The sequence below is a fragment of the Heterodontus francisci genome, chromosome 38 (assembly GCF_036365525.1).
Source record: "Heterodontus francisci isolate sHetFra1 chromosome 38, sHetFra1.hap1, whole genome shotgun sequence".
Lineage (NCBI taxonomy): Eukaryota > Metazoa > Chordata > Chondrichthyes > Heterodontiformes > Heterodontidae > Heterodontus > Heterodontus francisci.
The window spans coordinates 24095651-24117959 of NC_090408.1; the positions used below are offsets into that span (position 1 = coordinate 24095651).

At 39.9% G+C, this 22309-nt stretch overlaps 1 protein-coding gene across 1 annotated transcript in view; it reads right to left on the reverse strand.

Annotated features, from left to right (window-relative positions):
• LOC137352331 (protogenin-like) overlaps positions 1–22309 on the reverse strand; it is a 139073-nt gene that overhangs the window by 36139 nt on the left and 80625 nt on the right. The window contains exon 12 of the mRNA XM_068017618.1: positions 19775–19963. Coding sequence (XP_067873719.1) covers positions 19775–19963 — 189 coding nt within the window. The remainder of the gene's footprint in view (positions 1–19774; positions 19964–22309) is intronic.

The window sequence follows — 22309 nt, forward strand, 5'->3', positions numbered from 1 at the left end:
ACAGCAAACAAGGAACTTCATATCTCTCCACTAAAAATAAACAAAGTCACTGCAAAAACTAATATCCGTGTTCATACCACAGCCCAAAGCAGGCACTTCTAATGATCCAGGGTTGATGTGAACGTGGGAATTACAGTTGACGAAACTGCCCTTGGTTTGGAATCCTGGGTATGATCTGCGCCGAATGCTACCTAAACCCAAAAGGACCACTGAATTTGAAGACCTATACTTCCTAGGTTTGCCATCAGTACCACATTCTCTGTTGTTACATTAGGGGTTTAAAAAAAAATTGGTTATACACCTTAATTAGAAAAGAAAAACCTTTAATGTCTTTTATGTCCTTGAAATAACCCAAAACACTTCACAGACAATGAAGTACTTTTGGAATGTAGTCACTAGTGTTAGGGAGGCAAGCATAGCAGCCAATATGTGAACAGCAAGGTCCCACAAATAAGATAAATGACTAACTTCTAAACAGAAAATGCTGGAGATACTCAGGAGGTCAGGCAGCATGCAGTCTGACCTGCTGAGTATTACCAGCACTTTGAAACCTGAAATAAAAACAATCATCCACCTCAGTATTTGGCTTTTGTATATATTATTTTTTTCTTTCTTGGTTAAGCGATAAACATTAACCAGGATACCAGGAGAACTCCCTACTCTTCCTCAAACAGCGCCATGGAGCTTGTTTTCCCTGTATTCACCTGAACAGAGATTTGTTCAACATCTCTGCCAAAAGAAACCTATATAAACTTCTTGCATCACAATTGCACCCTCTTGCAACTCCCAGCTTTTTCCAAATAAAAATCTGTGCTGTGTCCAATATGCATCCTGAAAAGTTAAAAGAGAATGGAAGTCCAATGTGATCTTTGGGTAAAATTTGTCAGAGGCGGAGGGATACTTAGACCAGAATCTCCTTTTTAAAGTTATACATTCTGTCATTCTATGTAGTTAACAGTTTGAAAAAACTTAGAACAATTTGGAAAGCAAAGAAGTAAAGTTAGTTGCAGCAAAGGAGTTTCTCTGCTGTACAGGTTGAGGAGCAGCGTCGATTCCCTGGGGGCAGGCGGTGCCATGGGTCACTACCTACGCAGTCTTCTTCACTGATATCATTGAAGGAGTGCATCATGCAGGTAGTGGCCCACAGTTGTGCTAGCCCCAATTTCTCCCCCATGTTTAATAAACTCTTTCATTGATTCATGCAATTCTTGAAATATCTTTTAGAGGCAATTTCTGAACACAGCATTTTTTGAAAAGTACATGATTTTACACTTCTGTTGGTCAATGTGTAAGCGTGAATTAAATGGTTTTAAACCAGTGTAGTCCTCGCTGCATGTGGCGAATTGGCCACAGACGTGGCAACTTGATGCTCTTCATTTTTATAGCCATATAATACTGAGTTGTTTTATAGTCGCAACAGTGGGTAAGTGTCACTGCCTTGTCGTCCGTCCCTAATTGATCAAGCAAGAATCAACTAAGTTGCTGTTAGACAGGAGTCACATATCGGTCAGACCATGACTATGTTTAACATTCATGTTGTTGGGTTTCTAGTGACCTGGAAGCTAAAGGGCCACTTGCTCAATGAAACAAGAAAAACAGTCCACTCTTCCTGTTCTCTCTGGGTGCCTCCAAACATTTAGATCTGTGGGACTACTCGATAGACAAGTGCTGTGAAAGCAGGGCTGACCTTCAAAGGGCAGTGGTCTGATTGCTCTTGAAATTTTCTTGGGGATATCTAGAGATGCAAAGAACGCTAACTGAAGAACTCGGTTTTGTTCAGCTGGTACTTGTGGCTTTTGCAAACAGTTGAGGTGCGTGAGCAACGGACAACGGTGCATGGTTGAAATGTGCAATTTTGGCAAGCTGGGGCAGTAGAGCAACATCCAAACTTGTTTAGCTTTCATCTTAATAGATTTGTTCAAACAAGTGATTGCAACGAATAGGGCACTACTGGTGAAAAAGGAGAGATAGGAGGTTGGCCCTGTGCCAAAGGTCTATTAAGTATCTGGATGCTGTGTTCAGAAATAGCAGGCGAGAGTCAGAGCACAGAAGCCAATACGTAGGGATTTGTTGATTCTTTTCCCTCCCCGAGTCTCCTAATATATCAATTCTGATAAAAGAGAGACAGCGTACTCTTGAAGAAATTTGTTTTTTTTAAAATAAACTGGAGCACACCATCAGAAACAGAACTCTTCAGTTAAGAGATTGGCACCACCCTTTGACAGCATATACAGCAGGCTTGCTTTGCGGAACAGTTGGATTGCAAAACCCTTTTGAAGCTTTTATCCTGGATCTGGCAGTGAGTATATTGGTCTTGAATGCTGACAGTTTAAAACCTCAATCCTATTTTCAAAAGATTGCGTATTTGTTTTACTAATATTGTTACAAGGATTTCCATTTTTCTGTATTAAAACTTGGGATTCTATCATTTTTAAAACTGAAGAGGATTTTTAGTGGACATTGAGACATCTGGAGATAGCTGAACTTTATAAATGCTTTTGGAAGGAAAGCAGGGTTAATGAGAGGTTCCTGGTTTTGACCAGTAAATAAATACTGGAAACCAGGTAATTTCAAGAAACCAGCAGGGGGGTTTGACCTCAGAGCTACCCTTTGTGTGACAAGGGAGAATTTATGACTTGGCATGTGACTTGTTTCTGGAAGGTTTTGGTTTCATTTTGAATTGTTTAAAAACCAGTGGCTTTGGACTAAAGCAGGCAATTGGAATTTGATTTTGACCTGCCTGGGGATCAGAAGAACCACCAGAAAAGTATTACCTCTCTGTAAAGAATCCTTGCTCTTTAAAAGCAAAAGCTTGTATGAAGTGGTACTGTTGCCTCCTGCATTTTCGAAGAAATCCTGAATTTGCAGAAATCTTGCATCTTTAAAAAAGGACTTTTGCATCGAATGAGAACTGACACCTGTTGCTACACCCCTGATGGAACACCTATGTGAAGCCTATACCGTTGAAGTTCTTTGAATGCCTACCCATCATAGACTATTCATTAACTTTGTCTGGAAAGACTTTGCGTGGCATCCAACTATTCAACTTTGGGATACCTCGCCAAACCGAAGAACTTCCTTCCAGATCGTTACAGTCTAAGTTTTTTTTCATTATTCCTTTTTTTCCCCTATGAAAGAGCCGTAAACCAAAAGTTCCTTTTTTTCCCTGGTTAATGGGTTGTTGGATGTATGTGCTTGTGCATGAGGGCGAGGAAAAAATAAGGAGCGTTAATATCTCAATTCGTATATAGATTTACTTCATTATTGGTTAAGACTTGGTTTCTAATAAACGGTTAATTTTGTTGTGATTAAAGAAACCTGTTTGGTGTGCTTTATTCTGGGAACAAATAGAGTATCTAATAGGCTGTTTCGCTAAGTGGGAAAATTTATTGATGTGCTGTGACTTGTGGAGAAGTGGGACTGAATTAACAGAGCACTCCTCCCACCTCAGTCCTAAGAATATTGCATATATTTTGTATCATGTGACAAATATGGTGACCTGATCATCACAAGTTTGGCGAGCATCAAAATCCTATTGGACAACACTGCTTAAAAGAATCTTCTATTGTTACGACTGAGGCGGGAGGAGTGGACTGATTATTCTAGTTCCACTTCTCCACAGTTCACAACATATATTTACATTTTCCCACTTACCGATACTGTCAATCATATACTCTATTTTTATCCCAGAATAAAACACATTAACCAGGTTTCTTTAATAAACAACAAATTATCAGTTCATTATAAAACAAGTCTTAACCAATAATTAAGTAAAGCATAAACACACAGATTAAGCTCCCTTTTTACCTTAGCCCCTCACTCTCACACACATACACCGGTTAACCTAAAAAAAAAATTAAAGGGATTTTTGTTCAGAGCTCTGTTATCAAAAAAAAGACAAAAAAAGGCTGAATACTTGCTCATTCTTGAAGAAAAAACAGATGAGATATGTTGTGTTCCAAAACTTAGCAGGCTTTTCTTCAAAGACAGGAGTCGAGATGAGTTGACACAGTGGACTTCTCACAGTATTTTAGAGAGGTGCTGGAAAACTGAGCTGGGTTGTGGTCTTCTCTCTTTCCTTGGGAATTCTCTCCTTCTGCAGGCTTGACTCTTTAAACATTCAGCAAGAATCTGGTCTCTTCCTCCCTGACACTTCTTGGGAATAAAAACTGGTCCAACATTTCTACAGTTTGGCTATGAATTCCTCAAAAAATATGTTTTTTAAAAAATAGAATCACTTTTATAACACTATGCAATACATGTATTGCATTTAAGGATGAAAACAAGTTAATGGTGGTTTAATTTTTAAATACCAGATTTCATAACAGGAAACATTCTGACCTGACTGTGAAAGCATTCAAATTTAGCATTCCAGTTGAACAGTTTCTATTTCTCAACAACCTTCACAACCTTTTCATGTGGTATGTTGAAGCATCTTTTCAAAGCTATGCACCTTTGACTTAGTTACACTCTAAAGGACCTCACACATGAGGGCTTCTCATTATTCTGACAATAATCAACGAAGAGATACATCTTGCCTTACAATTTGATTAAATGAAGAGAAATTAGTTCAGTTCAAGCTTCACATTTAGATAACCTCTTGTTTTTTTTTTAAACGGTTGAAAACAAATCATTTTGTTTTAACGTTGCTTACAATTTCTTTAAAAAAACGATATGCAATTTTCCTGTAATATTAATAAAGTTTCTAATTTGAGAAATTCTACAATAGGTAGCTTTCTTTCCACTTTGAATGTAGAAAGTCAACAGATTACAGATAAGGCTAGACAATCCAACACTCAATGTCTAATAAAGCAAAAGATGTCCAAAGCAGAAATCCGTTTTTCTTGTAATGTGTTGTTTATGCAAGAGCAGAATGGGGTCTTAAGATGTAAGTCTTTATTACAGGTATTTACTTCATTGTCTTGGCAGTAAACATTTTTTTTCTTATGATTATCTGGCATGAATTTGCTATAAACCGTGCTCAACTAGAATCAGATGGGGATTTGCACGGATGTGCTTTAAAGCTGATAAGAGGATTGGTTTCCTATCCAGAATTACTGCTGCCAGCTTTCTGGTTATGCATACATCTACTCATTGTATAGATTTCATCAATAAAGTAACATGTAAAATTAATATGGCAGCAGGCCATTACTAAAGGTTTAATGATAGGCAAAGAACTTACTGCTGGGCATTACCATACATTAGGTATTTAGGTCACTCCAAAGAAAAGTGTATTACGTTAATGATTTACAAAAGATAAATACAGCAAGCTATTAACAGTGTTTACAAGTCATTCTAATATTTACTTATATCATTACTTGCTCATCCACAGGTCTTATCTTTCATTTATTCAAACAGAATCTTACAGTCTTGCTGATAATTAATCAGATAAAATTAGGCCTCTTTTTGATCTCAATGCTCTGTGAAAGCCTAATGCCATAAATTAAATGTAATGTTTAGAACATGTCCCTTCATCAACTAATTGTGACCTTTGGATTTCTAACAAACATATGACCTCATTTCCGAAGCAAGGCAACAGCAGCTGCTTTGATGCTGCATTTATTTTCTGCTACAAAGTACCCTACAGTCTACAATGATACCAGATCTTGCAAAACCAGTATAGAGGGGATTTGCTACAGCTTGGCCGCATTTTCTTAGAACAGCTACTACAATTTGAACACACAGCTACCCTTCTAGGTGACAGAAGAAAAAAGTTAGATTTATACAGCACCTTTCCTGACCTCAGCATATCCCAAAGCACTTTGCATCCAATGAAATATTGTACTTTTGCTATAATATAGGAAATGTGGCAGTCAATTTGCACACAGCAAGGTCCCACAAACAGCAATGAGATAATGACCAAATATTCAGTAATGTTGCTTGAGGGATAAGTATTAGCCAGGACAGCAGGAAGAACTCCCCCGCTCTTCTTCGTGTAGTGGCATTGAATCTTGTACGCGCACCCGAGGGGGCAGAAGGGGCCTCAGTTTAACAATCATCAGAAAAAAATGGCACCTCCAACAGTGCAGCACTCCCTCCGTACTGCACTGAAGTGTCAGTCTAGAACAAGGTTGTCCAACATACGGCCCACCAAAGGTTTCCATCCGGCCCATGGATGTAAACTGTACCTGGGTCATTCCTCATCCTCCCCAGGGGCCCGTGACTGGAGATGAGAAATTTTCCTTTGTCTTCTTCTTGCAGACCGGCTTTTGAGAAAATCACGTTGAGTTTCACAGCTGACAGATCCTGACAATCGGGAACAGCACGTTCCGAAATTTGGACAGATTCGGGATTTTTTAAAAGCCCGCTGGAAACCCTGAATCTATCCGAAGTTCAGAAACTGCTATTCCCGATGTAAGGATCTGTCAGCTGTGAAACTGACGAGATTTTTAAAAAATCATCTGCTGAGCATTCCCACTCTCTGCAACTGTCAGAGAGAGACAGAGAGAGAGAGAAGAGGGGGACAGAGAGAGATGGAGAGAGGGGGGCAACGAGATGGAGAGGGGGGGCAGAGAGAAAGAGATGGGGGAGAGAGAGGGGGGCATAGAGGGAGAGAGACAGATATCAAGCTCACTCCTCACAGAATGACATCTATCTAGAATAGTCTGCATCGCAACAAGCATGCAGGCAAACATTGACTGCTTGTGCAAGCAAAAAAAAATGCTATGAATCTCACTAAATCAGTGTCCAACCTAGTGACCAGAAAGTAAGTCAATAAATTAGTCTTCTCATTTAAAGCTTCTTCACAAAAATGCACCTTTGTTGTTGTTTTGATTAATAGCAAGATAAATTTTAATGCCTTTATTTTTCAGAAATTGTCTCATCGGGCCCCCATGTGGAACAAAAATTGTAATGTGGCCCCCACGCGAAAACATTGGACAACCCTGGTCTAGAATATGTGCTCAAGTCTCTAGAGTGGGACAAAATCGACAATCTTATGCATTAAAAGTTTAAAATTTAAACTCATGTAAAAAAAAAAGATTGAATATAATTAAAACAAAGGAATGAAGCTACAGTTTATTTATTATAATCAGATCAATAACACACAGGATGAATCATAAAGTGCCTTAATAAAGCATTCCAATTAGTAATAATAGTGCTTTTATTCAATAATCATAGAATCATTGAATAGTTACAGCTAAGGAGGCTATTCTGCCCATCGTGGCCATGCCAGTTCTCTAAGAGCATTAAAATAAAAGCAAAATACTGCAGATGCTGGAATTCTGAAATAAAAACAAGAAATGCTGGAAATACTCAGGTGTTCTGGCTGCAGTCGATGGAGGTCAACATTAAGGAGGATCTCCAAGAGGTGAAGAGCCAGCATGCCTCGCTCTTTGCCATGGAGGCTTCCAAGATCATCTTCCGGTCCAGAGTCTGCTCCGTTGAGGAGGATGAGACATGCTCGCGTTTCTTCTTCCAAAAGGTACACAGAGCTCTGTGATCAGCAGCTTGAAGGAAGAGGACGGCTCGGTAACATCATCACAGTCTGACATACTAAGGATCAGCAAATCCTTTTATGCCAGGCTGTATGACATGAAGCCCATGGACAGCACAGTTGCCCAGTCCTTCCTGTCATCCATCACAGGAGTCTTAGATGGCAGCACGCGGGAGATTCAGGACAACCCGCTAACTCTGGACAAGCTGACAAAGGCCATTACGTCCTTCGAGACGAGTAAAACTCCCGGAAGCGACGGCTTACTAGTTGAGTTGTATTCGACTGTCTGGGACTGGATCGGCACAGACCTGCTGGAAGTGTATGAGAGTATGCTTCTGGCCGGCAGCATGTCAGAATCCATGAGGAAAAGCATCATCACCCTCATCTACAAGTGGAAGGGGGAGAGGGAGGAAATCAGAAATTGGTGGCCCATCTCATTGTTTAATGTAGACTACAAGATTCTGTCCAAAGTCATCATCAGTTGGGTCAAGTCTGCTCTGGAGTTGGTGATTCACCCCGATCAGACCCAGATGGTACCCGGCAGGACGATCTCCAATAGCCTCGCGCTACTCAGGACCACGATCGCCTATGTATGGGACACCTGCCTCATCAGCCTGGACCAGAAGGCTTTTGACAGGATATCGCACACATACATGATGGACGTGCTCTCCAAAATGGAGTTTGGGGAGGAAATCCGCAATTGGATCAAACTGCTCTACACAAACATCAGTAGCACAGTCTCAATCAATGTGAGGGAATCAGAAAGTTTCCCGATCAAATTGGGAGTCAGACAGGGCTGTCCTTTCTCCCCTGTCTTGTTTGCTGTATCGAACCCTTTGCTGAGTCCATTAGGAAGGATGCGGGCATAAGAGGGGTGACAATCCCAGGCAGCGGAGGTACTCAGGTCAAAGCCAGGAGGTACATGGATAACGTCTCTATCTTCTGCTCGGATCCGCCACCTGTTCGCAGGCTGATGAGCATCTGCGACCAGTTCGAACTGGTCTCGAGCCAAATGAAATCGCGGCAACAGCGAGGCGATGTTTTTTGGGAACTGGACTGACCAATCCTTTGTCCCCTTCACCATCAGGTCTGACTTCCTGAAGGTGCTGGGGATATGGTTCGGAAGGACCAGAGCGTGCGCCAAAACCTGGGAGGAGCGAGTAGCCAGGGTACGCCATAAACTGAGCATGTGGGAGCAACGTCCTCTCTCCATTGTGGGCAAGAACCTGGTCATCAGATGCGAGGCGCTCACGTTGTTGCTGTACGTGGTACAGGTCTGGCACATACCCCACTCCTGTGCCGTGGCAGTCACCTGAGCCACTTCCGCTTTATCTCGAGATCCAAAATGCACTGTGTCCGGAGGGACATGATGTACAAACCTCTAGATATAGGGGGAGAAAACATACCCAACGTCGCCCTCATCCTGATGGCCACCTTTGTGTGTGGCTGCATCAAGCTGTGTGTAGAACCCCAGTACACAAACAGCAAGTGTCACTACATGCTGAGGTTCTATCTGGTGTTGTGAAGGATGGGTCTAGCCACATTGCCGCAGAACGCTCCATCCAGTTGGACCGTGCCGTACCACTGATCTTTCATGGAAAAGACTGTGCAGAAAAACACCTTTGGCCACCAATCCATCAGACAGTGGTCTGCACGGAATGTCCTCAAGGCCCTACGGGGAAAAGGAGAAGGTGGATCCTGTCAGATGGTTCCCTGAGCAGACTGCCAATGTCATTTGGCAGAATGCCTCATCACCAGAACTTTCAAATAAGCACCAAGACATAGCTTGGCTGGTGGTGAGAAGGGCCCTCCCCGTGAGATCCTTCCTGCATGCCCGGAATCTCACCACCTCCGCATGCTGCCCTCGAGGTGACTGTGGTGGGGAAAAGACTGTTGCCCACCTCCTTGGGAATGTGCCTTTGCAAAGCAAGTATGGAAAGAGATGCTGTGGTTTTTGTTGAGGTTCATCCCATGCAGCTCTGTAACACAAGAGTCCGTGCTCTGCAGTCTGTTCCTAGGGACATATACTGAGATAAACATCAACTGCTGCTGGAGGACCATCAATGGGGTGAAAGACGCTCTTCAGTCTGCCCAAAGCCTGTTGGTCTTCTAGTGCAAAGAGTTGTCCATGACCGAGTGTTGCAAACTGGTACATTCCAAGGTCCAGGACTACGTGCTGAGGGACGCACTAAAGCTTGGCCAGCCGCCGCAAAGGTTCAATGGGGAAAGGCCACTGTGTAAAGTCTTCCTGCCATAGTGAACCGAGGGGTTGGAACTTGTGTAAAACCCCTCGGGCTGTGTGCACCAAAATATGGTTTTGCTGTGCAATGCAAATGTACATTGCATGTAAAATGGAATGGAAGAGTTGTGAGGCAACTCACATTCTGTACTGAAGAAAACGGATTTCTTTTGCACTTTCTGGAATGTCAACTTGGAACTGTTTTGTAATGTATTTTTTTTTTTTTACATATTTTTATGAATAAAGTATGTATTTGGGAAAAAGTATTCCATGCCTCTATTTATAAAGCTTAGGACCCCGCATGCCTTTTTAACCACTTTCTCAAGCTGCCCTGCCATCCTCAATGACTTGTGCACATATACCTCCAGGTCCTTCTGCTCCTGCACCATCTTTAGAATTGTACCCTTTACTTTATATTGTCGCTCCTTGTTCTTCCCATCAAAATGCATCACTTCACACTTCTTTGCATTAAATTTCATCTACCACGTGTCCACCCATTCCACCAGCCCGTCTATGTCCTCTTGAAGTTTGTTTCTTTTACATATTTTAAAATTGTGCCCTGCAACATTAATACAGATCAAGAAAAGCAGTGGTCCTAATACCAATCCATGGGGAACCCCACTACATACCCTCCTCCAGTCTGAAAAACTGTTCACCATTACTTTCTGTTTCCTGTTACTCAGCCTGCTTCGTATCCAAGCTGCCACTGTTCCTTTTATTCCATGGGCTTTAACTTTGCTGACAAGCCTGCTATGTGGCACTTTATCAAATGCCATTTGGTAGTCCTTGTACATTACATCTGACCTCATTACACTTATCAATTCTCTCTATTGCCTCATAGGAAAACTCAATCAATTTAGTTAAACACAATTTGCCTTTAACAAGTCCATGCTGGCTTTCTTTAATTGATCCACATTTTTCCAAATGACCGTTAATTTTGTCCCAAATTATTGTTTCTCAAAGCTTTCTCACCACCAAGGTTAAACTGACTGGTCTGCAGTTGCTGGGTTTATCCTTGCATCCTTTTTTTAAATGCCTTCTCAAACTTATAGAAATAGAAGAGCTTTCGCCTTCTTTTCAAAAGACCATTCCCTACCTTTAAAGTATGCTCAAGCTGAAAAATCATTAGCAGCTGAAAGTAGAACAAACTAAACAGTGTCATCTAGTGTCAACAAAGGTTTACAGACAGTGACCAACTCTCTTGAAGATAAAGTACATAGGCAGATCTCAGCACAATGGCTTCAGTGATTCAGTTACTTCATTCATACTTGACCTTCGTAACCAATTGCATAGTAAAATTAACTAAAGCTTTGGATAGACATCTTGAATAAGATTAAACTGCAATAAATCATTTAGAGAATTATCAGTAATAGGCAAAATGACAGGAGAATTACATCCAAATTTAAAAAGCTACAAACATTCCAACCCTGATATCATTAAGCTCACAGTAAAAGAATACGTTTGTCATTATCTGTTCCTCTTTAGCCTTAACCTTCTAGCTCATGGTTCTATGATAACCCATTGCATTTAAGACTTGTCATTCCATTATAAATTTAGTGTTCCCCTGAGATAAGATTCCTCAATGGCTTTCTCGTCAGCTGTAACATAGCACTCTTTGTCTATAAGCAGAATAGTACCTGCCTAGTCAGCAATTATGCAAAACAAAAGCTCTTCACTCTGTAAACAGGCCCATTTGAATTTTGAAGCCTATTATTAGTACAGTCCCATGCCTTCTAATGCCAAATTTTTAATGATTGACAACTGACTTTCCTGCTCATTGGTACTGTCAAACAAAATCATGAATAGATACACCATGCATCAGTTTATAACCTTTTATTTTTTCAGACTTCTCACTTCGACATGCGTGGTCCAGCAGCGTTAATCTGCAGTCAATCTGTTCGTTTTCTTTCTCACATTGAGGTAGGCATTTTACTTGCACAAAATGCTCTGGGGAAATGAAGTGCCAGGCAACTTTAGGACTCTCAGGACCACATGGCTGGAAATCCAACAAATGGTACTCAGCTACCAACAGTTCAGAGACTTTGTTGTGAGGGTTTGTTGGCTCAAAAGTAGTTAGCTTTTGTGTTAAATATTTATGGGCTCCAATATGTGTGTTTGTCAAAACATCTCCTCACTAATGGTCTGTGCGATTTTAGGTAACAATGAGGTTTTATATTTGAGTGTGTTACCAGTCCTAAGTGTGTAACTTTCTCAATCCCACCTCTCTCTCACCATCCCCTACCAAATACAATATGTAACCATGTTCTTGGAAAGTTTCCAGAACTTGAACTGAGAAATATAAGGTGACAGTACAGCATAAATTTCAAAAAGACAGAAGGCATCAGGAAGTACAATATAACAAAGTAGTGGATTTTATTTGAGGTGGGGGAACATTTAAGACTTTTGTTTACAAGCTGTTATGTTTAAGTAAAACACATGCAGTTGACCATAACAACATGTTAATAAATAGATAATGAATCACAACTTCCTCTCGTCATGCTGTGTATTAAAATTTAAAGAAACTGATATTTTGACCTGTATATATAGGCGGCATTCCCTCAGAATATTCTCAATACATACTCATGATATTGCACTTATTGTATAAGTTTGCAAATAGGACACTTGATGGACTATAAGGCATTAATTAATATTGTTTATGCAATGGAACAGTTCAGCTTAATAAAAGCATTGCATTTTTATTTAAGATAGTTCATTTGTTCAGTCACTTCAATGGGATTCCTTGACATTTTTACAAAACTTAAAAGCATGTGTGATAATAAGCTACATAAAAAAAAATACAGTTTATATTTGACTAAATTATTTAGCTTTCTGTTGAAACTATTCAAAAATCTAGTACATATCTTGAAGGGAACACTCTCCTCAAAACAGAGCTACTTATTGAGCCTTCTAAAGGTCACCATAAAGGGTTGTGTCTCATTGTAAAATGGCACGCTTCCATACAGGTGTTCTTAACTTTATTACATTTTCACACCTTGTTAACTCGCAGCAACTATTTAAACACAAACAGCTAGTAAAAGACTCCATTTCCTACCAATTTGCCTCCCCTTTTCATAGTACTTAGCCCAATTTGTGTTGTCTTTCAGGCCCACCCTGGCCTGTATAATTTTATTACACCCTAGGAGACCATCATTAAAGCAGGCCCCCAGTGCATAGGCTGAAATTACCAAAAAGAACATAAGCTCCACCCCAGCTTGTACTCAATTCCTGTTACCATATCCCACTCAAAACAAATCAAAAACTAAAATATCACTCTACACCAAACAAAACTGAACCCAAATCTAGTGTCCTTTAACTAATGGCTAATTACTAAAATATAACTCTCAATACTGTATTGCACTTTTCTAAAAATGTCTCTCCGTACCCTTCCAGTTCTCCACAAAAGCAGTGGCTCAAACAGGGGTAGTTTCACGATTGCTGGGAGCCCTTATGTATTATTTCAAAGTGACCATTCTTCATGTACAAGTCTAGAAACTGGGTTTTATTTTGCCATTCAACCATGGGGCATCAAAGCAGAACCCAATCCCATCGTCACCTGAAGTCTGCAAATATATGTGCTATCTAATAACCTCAGCTGGAAGGCAATCAGGAGTGGCAATCCTGGATGCTTTTTCCTCTTCCTAGTGTTGTGGCCCCACAGCCAATTCCATCACATAATTAAACTACCACTGACAGCCCAACTGGGGATCAAAACCTGGGACTTTCTCATCTGTATGGTTCACCATGCAGGGCATTCACAGGCTGAGCAACTACAGTGCCCTTTCCATGTTGTTAGTTTAAGAAATAGGCATGTAGCATGCGATCCTAAGGACAAGATAGGGCCCTCAAATCCTGGAAACCCACTACTTGAAGTGCAGTTGCCTCATTCCTTTTTGTACTATATATTTTATTCAATGGTTTGGCCTGTGAGCATCATGGTTTAGAAATGTTATTAACGTTGTTGCCCAATTGGTGAATTAATCCCATCTCAGAACATAGCAAAAATATAACAGGTTAATTTTTAAAATATCGTCTCCCACCAGGGTCTAAGGTACTTACCTATGCAAGCCATAGAGACAAAAAAGAGTGGTCACCTCTACTCCAAATGATTTAGTACAAACTGTTTCTCAGTTTTCAAGTTCATTTATTTTTACTTATGCAAAATATCAGTCACATCATATTGAAGAATGAAATAGGATTCGGAGATGTGCATTTCAAAAGAATGTGCCTTTTAGCTGCTGTGCTCCCTATAAGTAATGAGGCTGCCATAAATCCCAGCACACTTAACTATGTATTTTTCTCTCTGTCTCTTTTTGTAAAATAATACCAGACAGAACAAATTCATGTGTATTGATGTTATATCTTTGTCCAAAAAAAAAATCACAACATAATCTGAGTGCATAAACAGACACCAAGTTAATGCACAAGATAAATTGCTGCTTCCCTAAGAACTGTAATTGTAAAATCAACATTAACACAATGGGGATCTTTGTATTTTTAAATATAGAGTGAAACAACATGTAAATATAAAATGAACAGAACCTACTATGCTGAAACCCACTGTAAGAATCCACCTTAACATTTCCAAAAGGGAAAATCTATAATTAGGTTTGAAGACAATGTACTCACACTGCCACAGATCTCAATCTCAATTGGTGCTTTTCTTTTTTCTTCTATTGCATTTAGATGGGGCGTCTTCTCTTGGTGTACCTTTGCTGATGGCTGTGAAAGCCAATCCTTGACAGGCAGGTTTTGCCACATGTGCTGCACATGAAGCTGCCAAATGATGCTATGAGCTGTTGTTTTTGACGTTGGCACCTGTTGCCAAGCTGCTGTGGCAACTGGTTATCGTGGTAGTGCACGCTAGTCCACAGGATGTGTCGCCATTTCCCTCTTTCGCCAGCTAGTGACTACCAGGTGCCATAGTCGACATTTGGGGCTGTCATGTCACGCTTGCAAGCATCCTTGAAGTGGAGCTTTGGGTGCCCCGCTGGGCACCTGCTTACCTCGCCATACAGGAGGTCCTTGTGACCGTCTTCCATCCTGTGGATGTGCCCGATCCACAAGCCGGCTGTTAAATTAGTGCCAACACACTTTGTAGCTCTGCTTTTAAGAGGACTGCTGCATTTGTGATTTTGTCCTGCCAGGATATACCCATAATGTGCTGCAGACAGTAAAGATGGAAATTATTGAGCTGCTTTTCCTGGTAGCTTTAACTCACCCATGTCTCACTGCCATACAGCAAGTAGCTGGGAACACATGCCTTATAAACTATCAACTTGGTCTTAAGGGTCAGCTTGGTGTTATCCCATGTGCCTTTCGCAAGTTGGGCAAAGGTGGTAGCTGCTTTCCCAATGTGTGTATCGAGCTCTGCATCAAATGACAGGTCCACGGTGACAGACAATCTAGGGTAGCAGAATTTGCTAACCACTTCCAGTGCGGTGTTATTTAGTGTGATCACTACCTCATTAATCACCAGCAATACCCTTATGCCTTTTCTACTGTTTTTGTCCAATGCTCTCCTGAATGGTCTTCCAAGCTGTAACCTACAGAAATTTCCAATGCATCCAGAACTCTACTGTCCGCAGGTTATTCAATACAAAAGGCACACATATCTACCATCCCATCCTCACCAATCTGCACTGGTATTTCAATTTTCCCATGTTTTGATTTCAATATCCTCATTCTCATTTACAAATCGCACTGTTACCTTAGCTACCTTCTCCAACCCAACATCCCAGCTCATAATTTCTGTTTCTTTGATTCTAATCTGTTGTGGGCCCCTTCCATCCCTCCACCCATCAAAGGCTTGAGCCATCACAAACCTACACCGTAGATTATCTTCCATCACCCTCCAATCTAGCTATATCTATGTCCACATTCAACAACCTCTTTGAAACTTACCTTTTTGATCTAATTTTTAGTCTTAAATTTTCTTCCAGTTGCTATTCAAGGTCTGAGTCCTTCTCCTACCAACAAGTAAAAAGTACTGTGGGCCATTTTGCTCAGTTGCAGATGTTACACATGGTGCTGCCAGCAGCAGCATTAACACATTGCTTGGACAGTGTTCCACAGGCACCTTCTACTTTATCATCCTGGTATCCATTATTTGTGAGCTTTGACAGTGAATGTCAGCATGATATTCAACTTCAAGGGGAAACACAACGGAGTCTACGCCGTTGTCAGACATCGTTCACACACATGAGGTAGAGGTCACAAGATAGCACAAGGGAATGGGAATCACAAACGATTTTCCTCTTCCCTAACTTGGGGTCAACTGAGGCCAACTGCGCGGTAGGAACAGCTAGTTCAGCACAAGCTAATATTTTCCCTGATTGATGCAAGGCTCCTTTTGCAATATACTTAGAGCTTTTGGGAGAGCCTAATTTCTCTTTTTAAAAATATTTCACATACATGTTAAGTTAGGACCAAAACCAATGTAATTCGGTAAGAATTTTGGCAGAAGAAAAAATTAAACCACAGCCACTACAAAAAGGAAATCAAAAATCACTTTACAACAACAGTGGATTTTTGTAAAGCTTCTTAATGATTAGTATTGACCACTATCTGTATTGAAGAATGTTTACCTTAAGCCTTAATACATCCCTTTGAATTGGGATTTATTTTGAAATTCAGTTCATCAATATGAAGCAATTTCACCACTCTTCAAGTATGAGCACACTAACTTATGTGTGTGCTTAAAGAGCAGAGTTTAGTAGGGAACATTGATTATTCATAGATCATTACTCATTACTGAGCTGAATTTGTCCTCTCCAGTTCAGGGTGGGTAATCTAACAATCCACAGGAAACTTTGATCCACAAATCAAAGTATCTAAACATCTAAGATGCCGTGATAAAGTGTTCCACTTTCCCAGTGTATAATACAGTGATGAAATGTTAAAGAAAACACTAAGACAGTATTTAAAAAACTAAAAATGGACTTATTTTTCCACTTTTTATAGTTTTCATCCTGTAGTTACCTATTCTTATCAGCAGGTGTTGCCATAGGAAATTTTTTGAAACAATTTAAAATTACTGAATTTTAAAAAAAAAAGATAATGCTAATATTATAGTTCAAAAACTGCCCAATAAAAAGTCTTTTGCTTTCATTTTCTCTTTGCAGCTATTTTCAGATCTGATTTATCTTTTGGAGTATTTTAAATAGTTTCACTTTTTTCTGTGGTCCCATTAAATAATACTTGATGCATTCTGATTTAGTTGTAATCCACTGTGTACATTCTCTGGTGATCTATAACACACTAGTGATATGGCCTTAATGCGAGACAAGCCTGCAATTAAACTCAAGTATAACACTTCATTTTCTTATTACTACTTCAAATCTTGATGATTAAACTTCATTCATTAAGTGGGCCAGGGCTGCAAAAAAGGTCACATTTATAAATCGGCATTGTCTGCCAGAGCAGAGGCAGAAATTTATCTCAGTTCACAGGGAAGAGATAAAATCCTGAGGTTCCAGGAGGTCAGAAGGCAGTGACTGGGACAAGTGCCTTAAGCAAACCATTCCCATCTAACCTCCAGTTGGAATTTCGTGACAAGACTGAAGAAATAAACTGACTTGGTGCATAACCAGCTTACAAACTGAAAACAGAGGTGTGTGCTCAATAAAACCTCATCATTTATCCTGAGAAAGCCAAATAACCCAATTAATTTTTGGAGCAGTAAAATGCCAAAGGTCAAAAACAATTAATAAAGAAACAGTAAATAACTGAGTTAAGCTTCACATCTCCACCTAGTTTTTGTTTTTATATTAATGTTTTACTCTGACAGAAAAGCTTACATTTAATAACTTTACAAACATGTTTTACAAAGCATGAGCAGAGAGCCCAGTCCAGTTGAAGTGCAACTCTTAATTGTCCTTTTTTTCCCGAGTTAAGGAATTTCTAATGTTATGGTGTAAAGGAATATTGTTTAAGCTTAGATGGAAACTATCAGAAAGTTTTTTTAAAATCCATTTAATGTTGAATCGTACATGCCTAATCATTAACCACAGGAAGATTTGGACCAAGAGGAAAGGCAGAGGAAGTGTGATGTGCAAAATGAGTGTCGCCAAAAAGTTACATTTATTTTGACTTGTAACATTATGATCAGTCTAATTTGCCTCTTTAACAGAGCCATAGCAGCTACTTCAGGAAGAATAAATAACATAAAAAACACTGGAAAAGGAACAGAATCCAATCAATGATCAGGTTTTGTTCTGCTCGCTTCCTTCATTGTCCTGAACAGTTTTTTGCCTGGTTAAATGGTCAGCTGCCAGCCACCTGCTATGGCTGGAATGGCCACAGATGGTCAGTTGTCCAGTTAGCAGTTAAGAATGTGCTGTTGTTCCCACATCACACGGGGATTGAGGCCCTTGACAGGGATCTGTGAATCTAAGCTCATCACCAAGCAACAGTCAAGGGCCACAGCCAAACAGTGACTGAGGTCAGACTTAATAATTCCACAATGACTTACACTTATAGATCATTCAGACCAAGGATTTCAAATGTAATAACATTCAAGTATTATTGTTCCTTTTCTTTGCTGAAGGATCACACTTGTACTACCTAACTACATTGCTTAAGCCATAAAAATAGCAGTTCCAATAATATGATAAAAATATTTAGAGCTCTTACATTTGAATGCACTGAACGAAACTTCAAGTCTTTCTAAAGCTTATAAATAGACTAAGATCTGAATTCAACACAACCTGAATTGTATCCTAACATCCAATGGTAAGTGTGCATGAAAGTAAAACTAGAAGAGGTCTACTGTTTATCTCTATCACATCAAGTCTAGGATACGGATTTTACAGTGATCTGTGAAAAGTTTTACTGCATATGCACAGAAACCGACTTGCACCTATACTGCAATTTGGCTCTGCACAAATTGGGCACAAACCTTAGATCTGGATTTAGCATAATTTGATAAGAGCTTGTAATGGTTATGTGGCACTGCAGGAACCAAATTTCAGACCATTTCAGGTGGTCTGGAAGCAAAAATGCGGAACAACTGTGCTGAAGGATTGTGTTGACAGAGAAGGTTGTGTAAATAATTCACAACATACAAAAAAAATCTCTTCAGGAAGGGCTGACATGTAAATGATACTATGCAATACAAAGACCTTTTTCCTAAGTCACACTATTTTTGTAGTGCTAAATTAAGAAAAATATTTTTAACTTATTTCTGCAGCAACACTGAAAAGGAGACGTGAAGGAGCATTAACAGGAAGGTAGAAGTGTTCAACAGTGGTATTTGTAGATGAATGGAGAACACTTGTTCAGTTACTGAAATTATAAAGTTCTTGTCCCAGATTGAAGAACGAACAGATAATGTTCTGACACAAATCTCCCACTTTTAGTGGAGCCAAGGGAGGACAGGAATTAAACTCATTGGCAAATCCAATTACACTTATTGTGAAAAGCAGGTTTAGCATACAAAAGTTTGAACTTTTACTCATTACAATTATACTGTAGCTGCAGTCACCGTACTACATGAGTAAACACTTTAAAGCTCATTTATACCTTCAGAACACAGATGTGACTTGCACGTTGCGTTTCAACTCCTTAGAAGCCTAGGAAAAAAATAGCCATTTTTCTGACCACAGGTTGAAAGTAATTTTAAGTTTTCCAATTAGAAACACTGGATATGTTTCCCCTGAACAAAACATTAGGATATTTTCTCAGATCTTTTAGTTTCCTGTGTCAAGCAACTTGTTTGGTGTTAATAAACTTTACTGTGGAGCTGATCCAGAGGGAAAATTAAATTTCACCCCTCCCCCACCCTCGGGGATTTCCAGCACAACTGAAGCCGAGAATAAGTACACAATGAAGGAAAATGTACTATTAACAGGGTAATGGGGTGTGCGATGAGAAAAAGGTTGAAAAACCTTCATTAGTAAGTATAAAAAACACAAGCACAGCAAAGAGCTCCAAACAGATTTCGTTATTATTAAAAATGTTTAAACAAATCCACGCTTTCCCCCAAGCAAAGGACAAAAGGAAAGGAGAAACCTAAATGTGAGGAGTCAAAAGTACTGTCACTAAAATTGCTACAAGTAGAGAGTGCAAGTTAAGACCAAGTGAAATGTTTGGACATTACGTACCTAGTCCACTGATGGTGTAATGAGAATCGTGCATGCCGAGTCCAATTGGCCCAGTTTCCTGCTGACTTTCTTCCCTGTAAAAGAGTCTATATCCCTGGATGTGTACACTGTTCTCCTCTGCTTGCTTCCAACTTACTGTAATAGTTGTGCAGTTCAATGGCTCTAAACGCAGCTCTGGGGCCAAGGGGACTATAGAAATAGGAAATGGAAAACGTTATTAAAGTCCTTTCAGTTGTTCCTGTTAGAATACAAGTTTCTTGAATGCATGTTCAAATGTGATTCGTTAACTCTTTTTAATATATGAAACCATACTCAGTTATCTCTGTTTATCTGGAGTAAGCCAACAGCCTACACTCAACATAACCTCGCTTGGTTTAAAAATACCTGATTAATTTCGTCCTCAAAGTGCGTCATGGCATTTGCATTTGTTCTCAGAACATTACATGCAGATCTAAAAGTTTTTGACAATACCTTTTGTCACTATCGAAAGTTTATTTCCATACACAAAAAGCACATTTCACAGGGTTCAAAACTAAAGGGAAGCCTGAAAACAAATTGCTGTCACATTCAGGAAGCATTTCCATTGCCTCTACTTTGGAAAATTGAAGTTCAGTTCAGACTTAATTTGGGCCTTAAAATCTCAAGTCAATAAAGCTACTTCTGCAAAGAATTCAAGGGGTACCTTATTGTTTCCAGTTGGGGATTCCCAAGAGCCAAACCTGGCCCCTTGCGCAGACTTTCTAAACTGGCAATCAAACTTTCAAGGTATTTTTATACATGCATATTTGCATCTTTGAGTTTTTGTTAAACACTGCTTTAGGTCTTAGTTCCTGAGCAGGTCATAATTTGCATTGAGAAAATCTCAAAACACAGGAGCTTTAGAAAAGGTGCTACAGAAAAAGAAATGCAGGGATGACAGACAGCAGGCGGTAAGAAGGGAAGACAAAAAACACAAGTGTAAGCAGAACTCGGGATGAGCTTTTTCAAGTCTTGCTTTTCTTCTTTTAAGGGAAGGAATGCTGTCCACCCTGCTGCTTACTCCCCTAATCTGATGAAAACAACAGGCTTGGAGCCCCACAGGGATGTGTCCTGCTCTAAGCCTGACAGCTCTACGATTGATGGTTTAAGATAGCAGGCACCAGAATGAAATACTGGTGCTTTGACTGTTTATTTGGATGTATCAGCAAATATAAACACACCATTTCTTTGTCTGTGCCCAAACTGAATTATTCTTGGATGGACACCATTTACCAAAATCAAAGGTAAACACAAAATATTTTCTCCGCCCACAGTTGGAGAATCAATTCCTATTAAACACAGGTTCATCTTTACTACCAGGGCTAGCAGACTATTGCAAACCTTCATGATGTTACTGGCACAAGGGCAAAGGTTACTAGGGTAATGGCAGCAACATCTTAACATGATTATTGCAACAATCTCTTATGAACAACAGGCAGATCACCATATGCTCTACCTCGGGATGGAGGTTTTAATTTTCCTCCTCAAAATCACAACAGAGCATCATTTTGCATCTCAGTTATAAAAAGGTACTGCACAAAACTAATCCTGAACTGACAGCCTCAAATACTTGCTCTTATCAATTTACTTCCAATCTCTTACATTTCACAATTTAGTAAGGAAGAAGCACACTGCAGACCTATCCTTTGCTGAAATCGCAGAATCCACAGTGCGCAATGTGTGTCATTTTTAAATGAAAGATTGTACTAGTGGGTCCATTAGCTGTATTACTCTGATAGAATTGCCCTTCAAGAGACATAAATGGTTCCGTCATCAATGATCACATGACTCATCTTGTAAATCTACAAGACTTTTATGCAGCACATTGTCATGAAAAGCAAGACATTAATCAATGATATATTAAAAAATGTTCAGCGGGTCACAACACTCCATCTAAAAATGCATTGATAATTCGTATGCCAAGCTACGGCTATGGGAAAAGCAATTATAAAAGCGTTAACATGCATCTGCAGTGCCAGTTATGCCTTTAGATCGAACTGTCAAAAGCCAATTTCAATTTTAATGCTCCGATTTTAACTCGGGGACGTGTTTGGGCAGGAAGCCCATGAGTTGTTGGTGTGAGGCTCCGGCTATTACAACTCCCAGGCCACATTACCACATAAGAGGTAACACTCCAGCCTGGGACCTGGCAAGAATGGCTGGCTTACTTCACTAGATAGGAGGCCACCACCAGGGACCCAAGGGAACAGTCCCCGGCAATAAGTTAAGTGGTGAGAATAGGTCTGGAGGAAATCGGCGGAGGGGGAAGGGCAGCCTTAGTAACAAAATGTAACTTTTTACAATTACATATGGAGCTTCATTTTACTTATAAGTGCTTGAGGATAAGACATTTTTGGGGCTGATTCTTCTTTACTATATTAATTTCAAGAGGAGTATTAATAATTATAGACATACAGCCCAACGAATTAATTTAGCAGTTATGGAAAAATGAAATTCAGGCCTCCCACAGCTGACTTCCAACTCCTGTTTGAATGACTTAGTACAGGTCATTTAAAC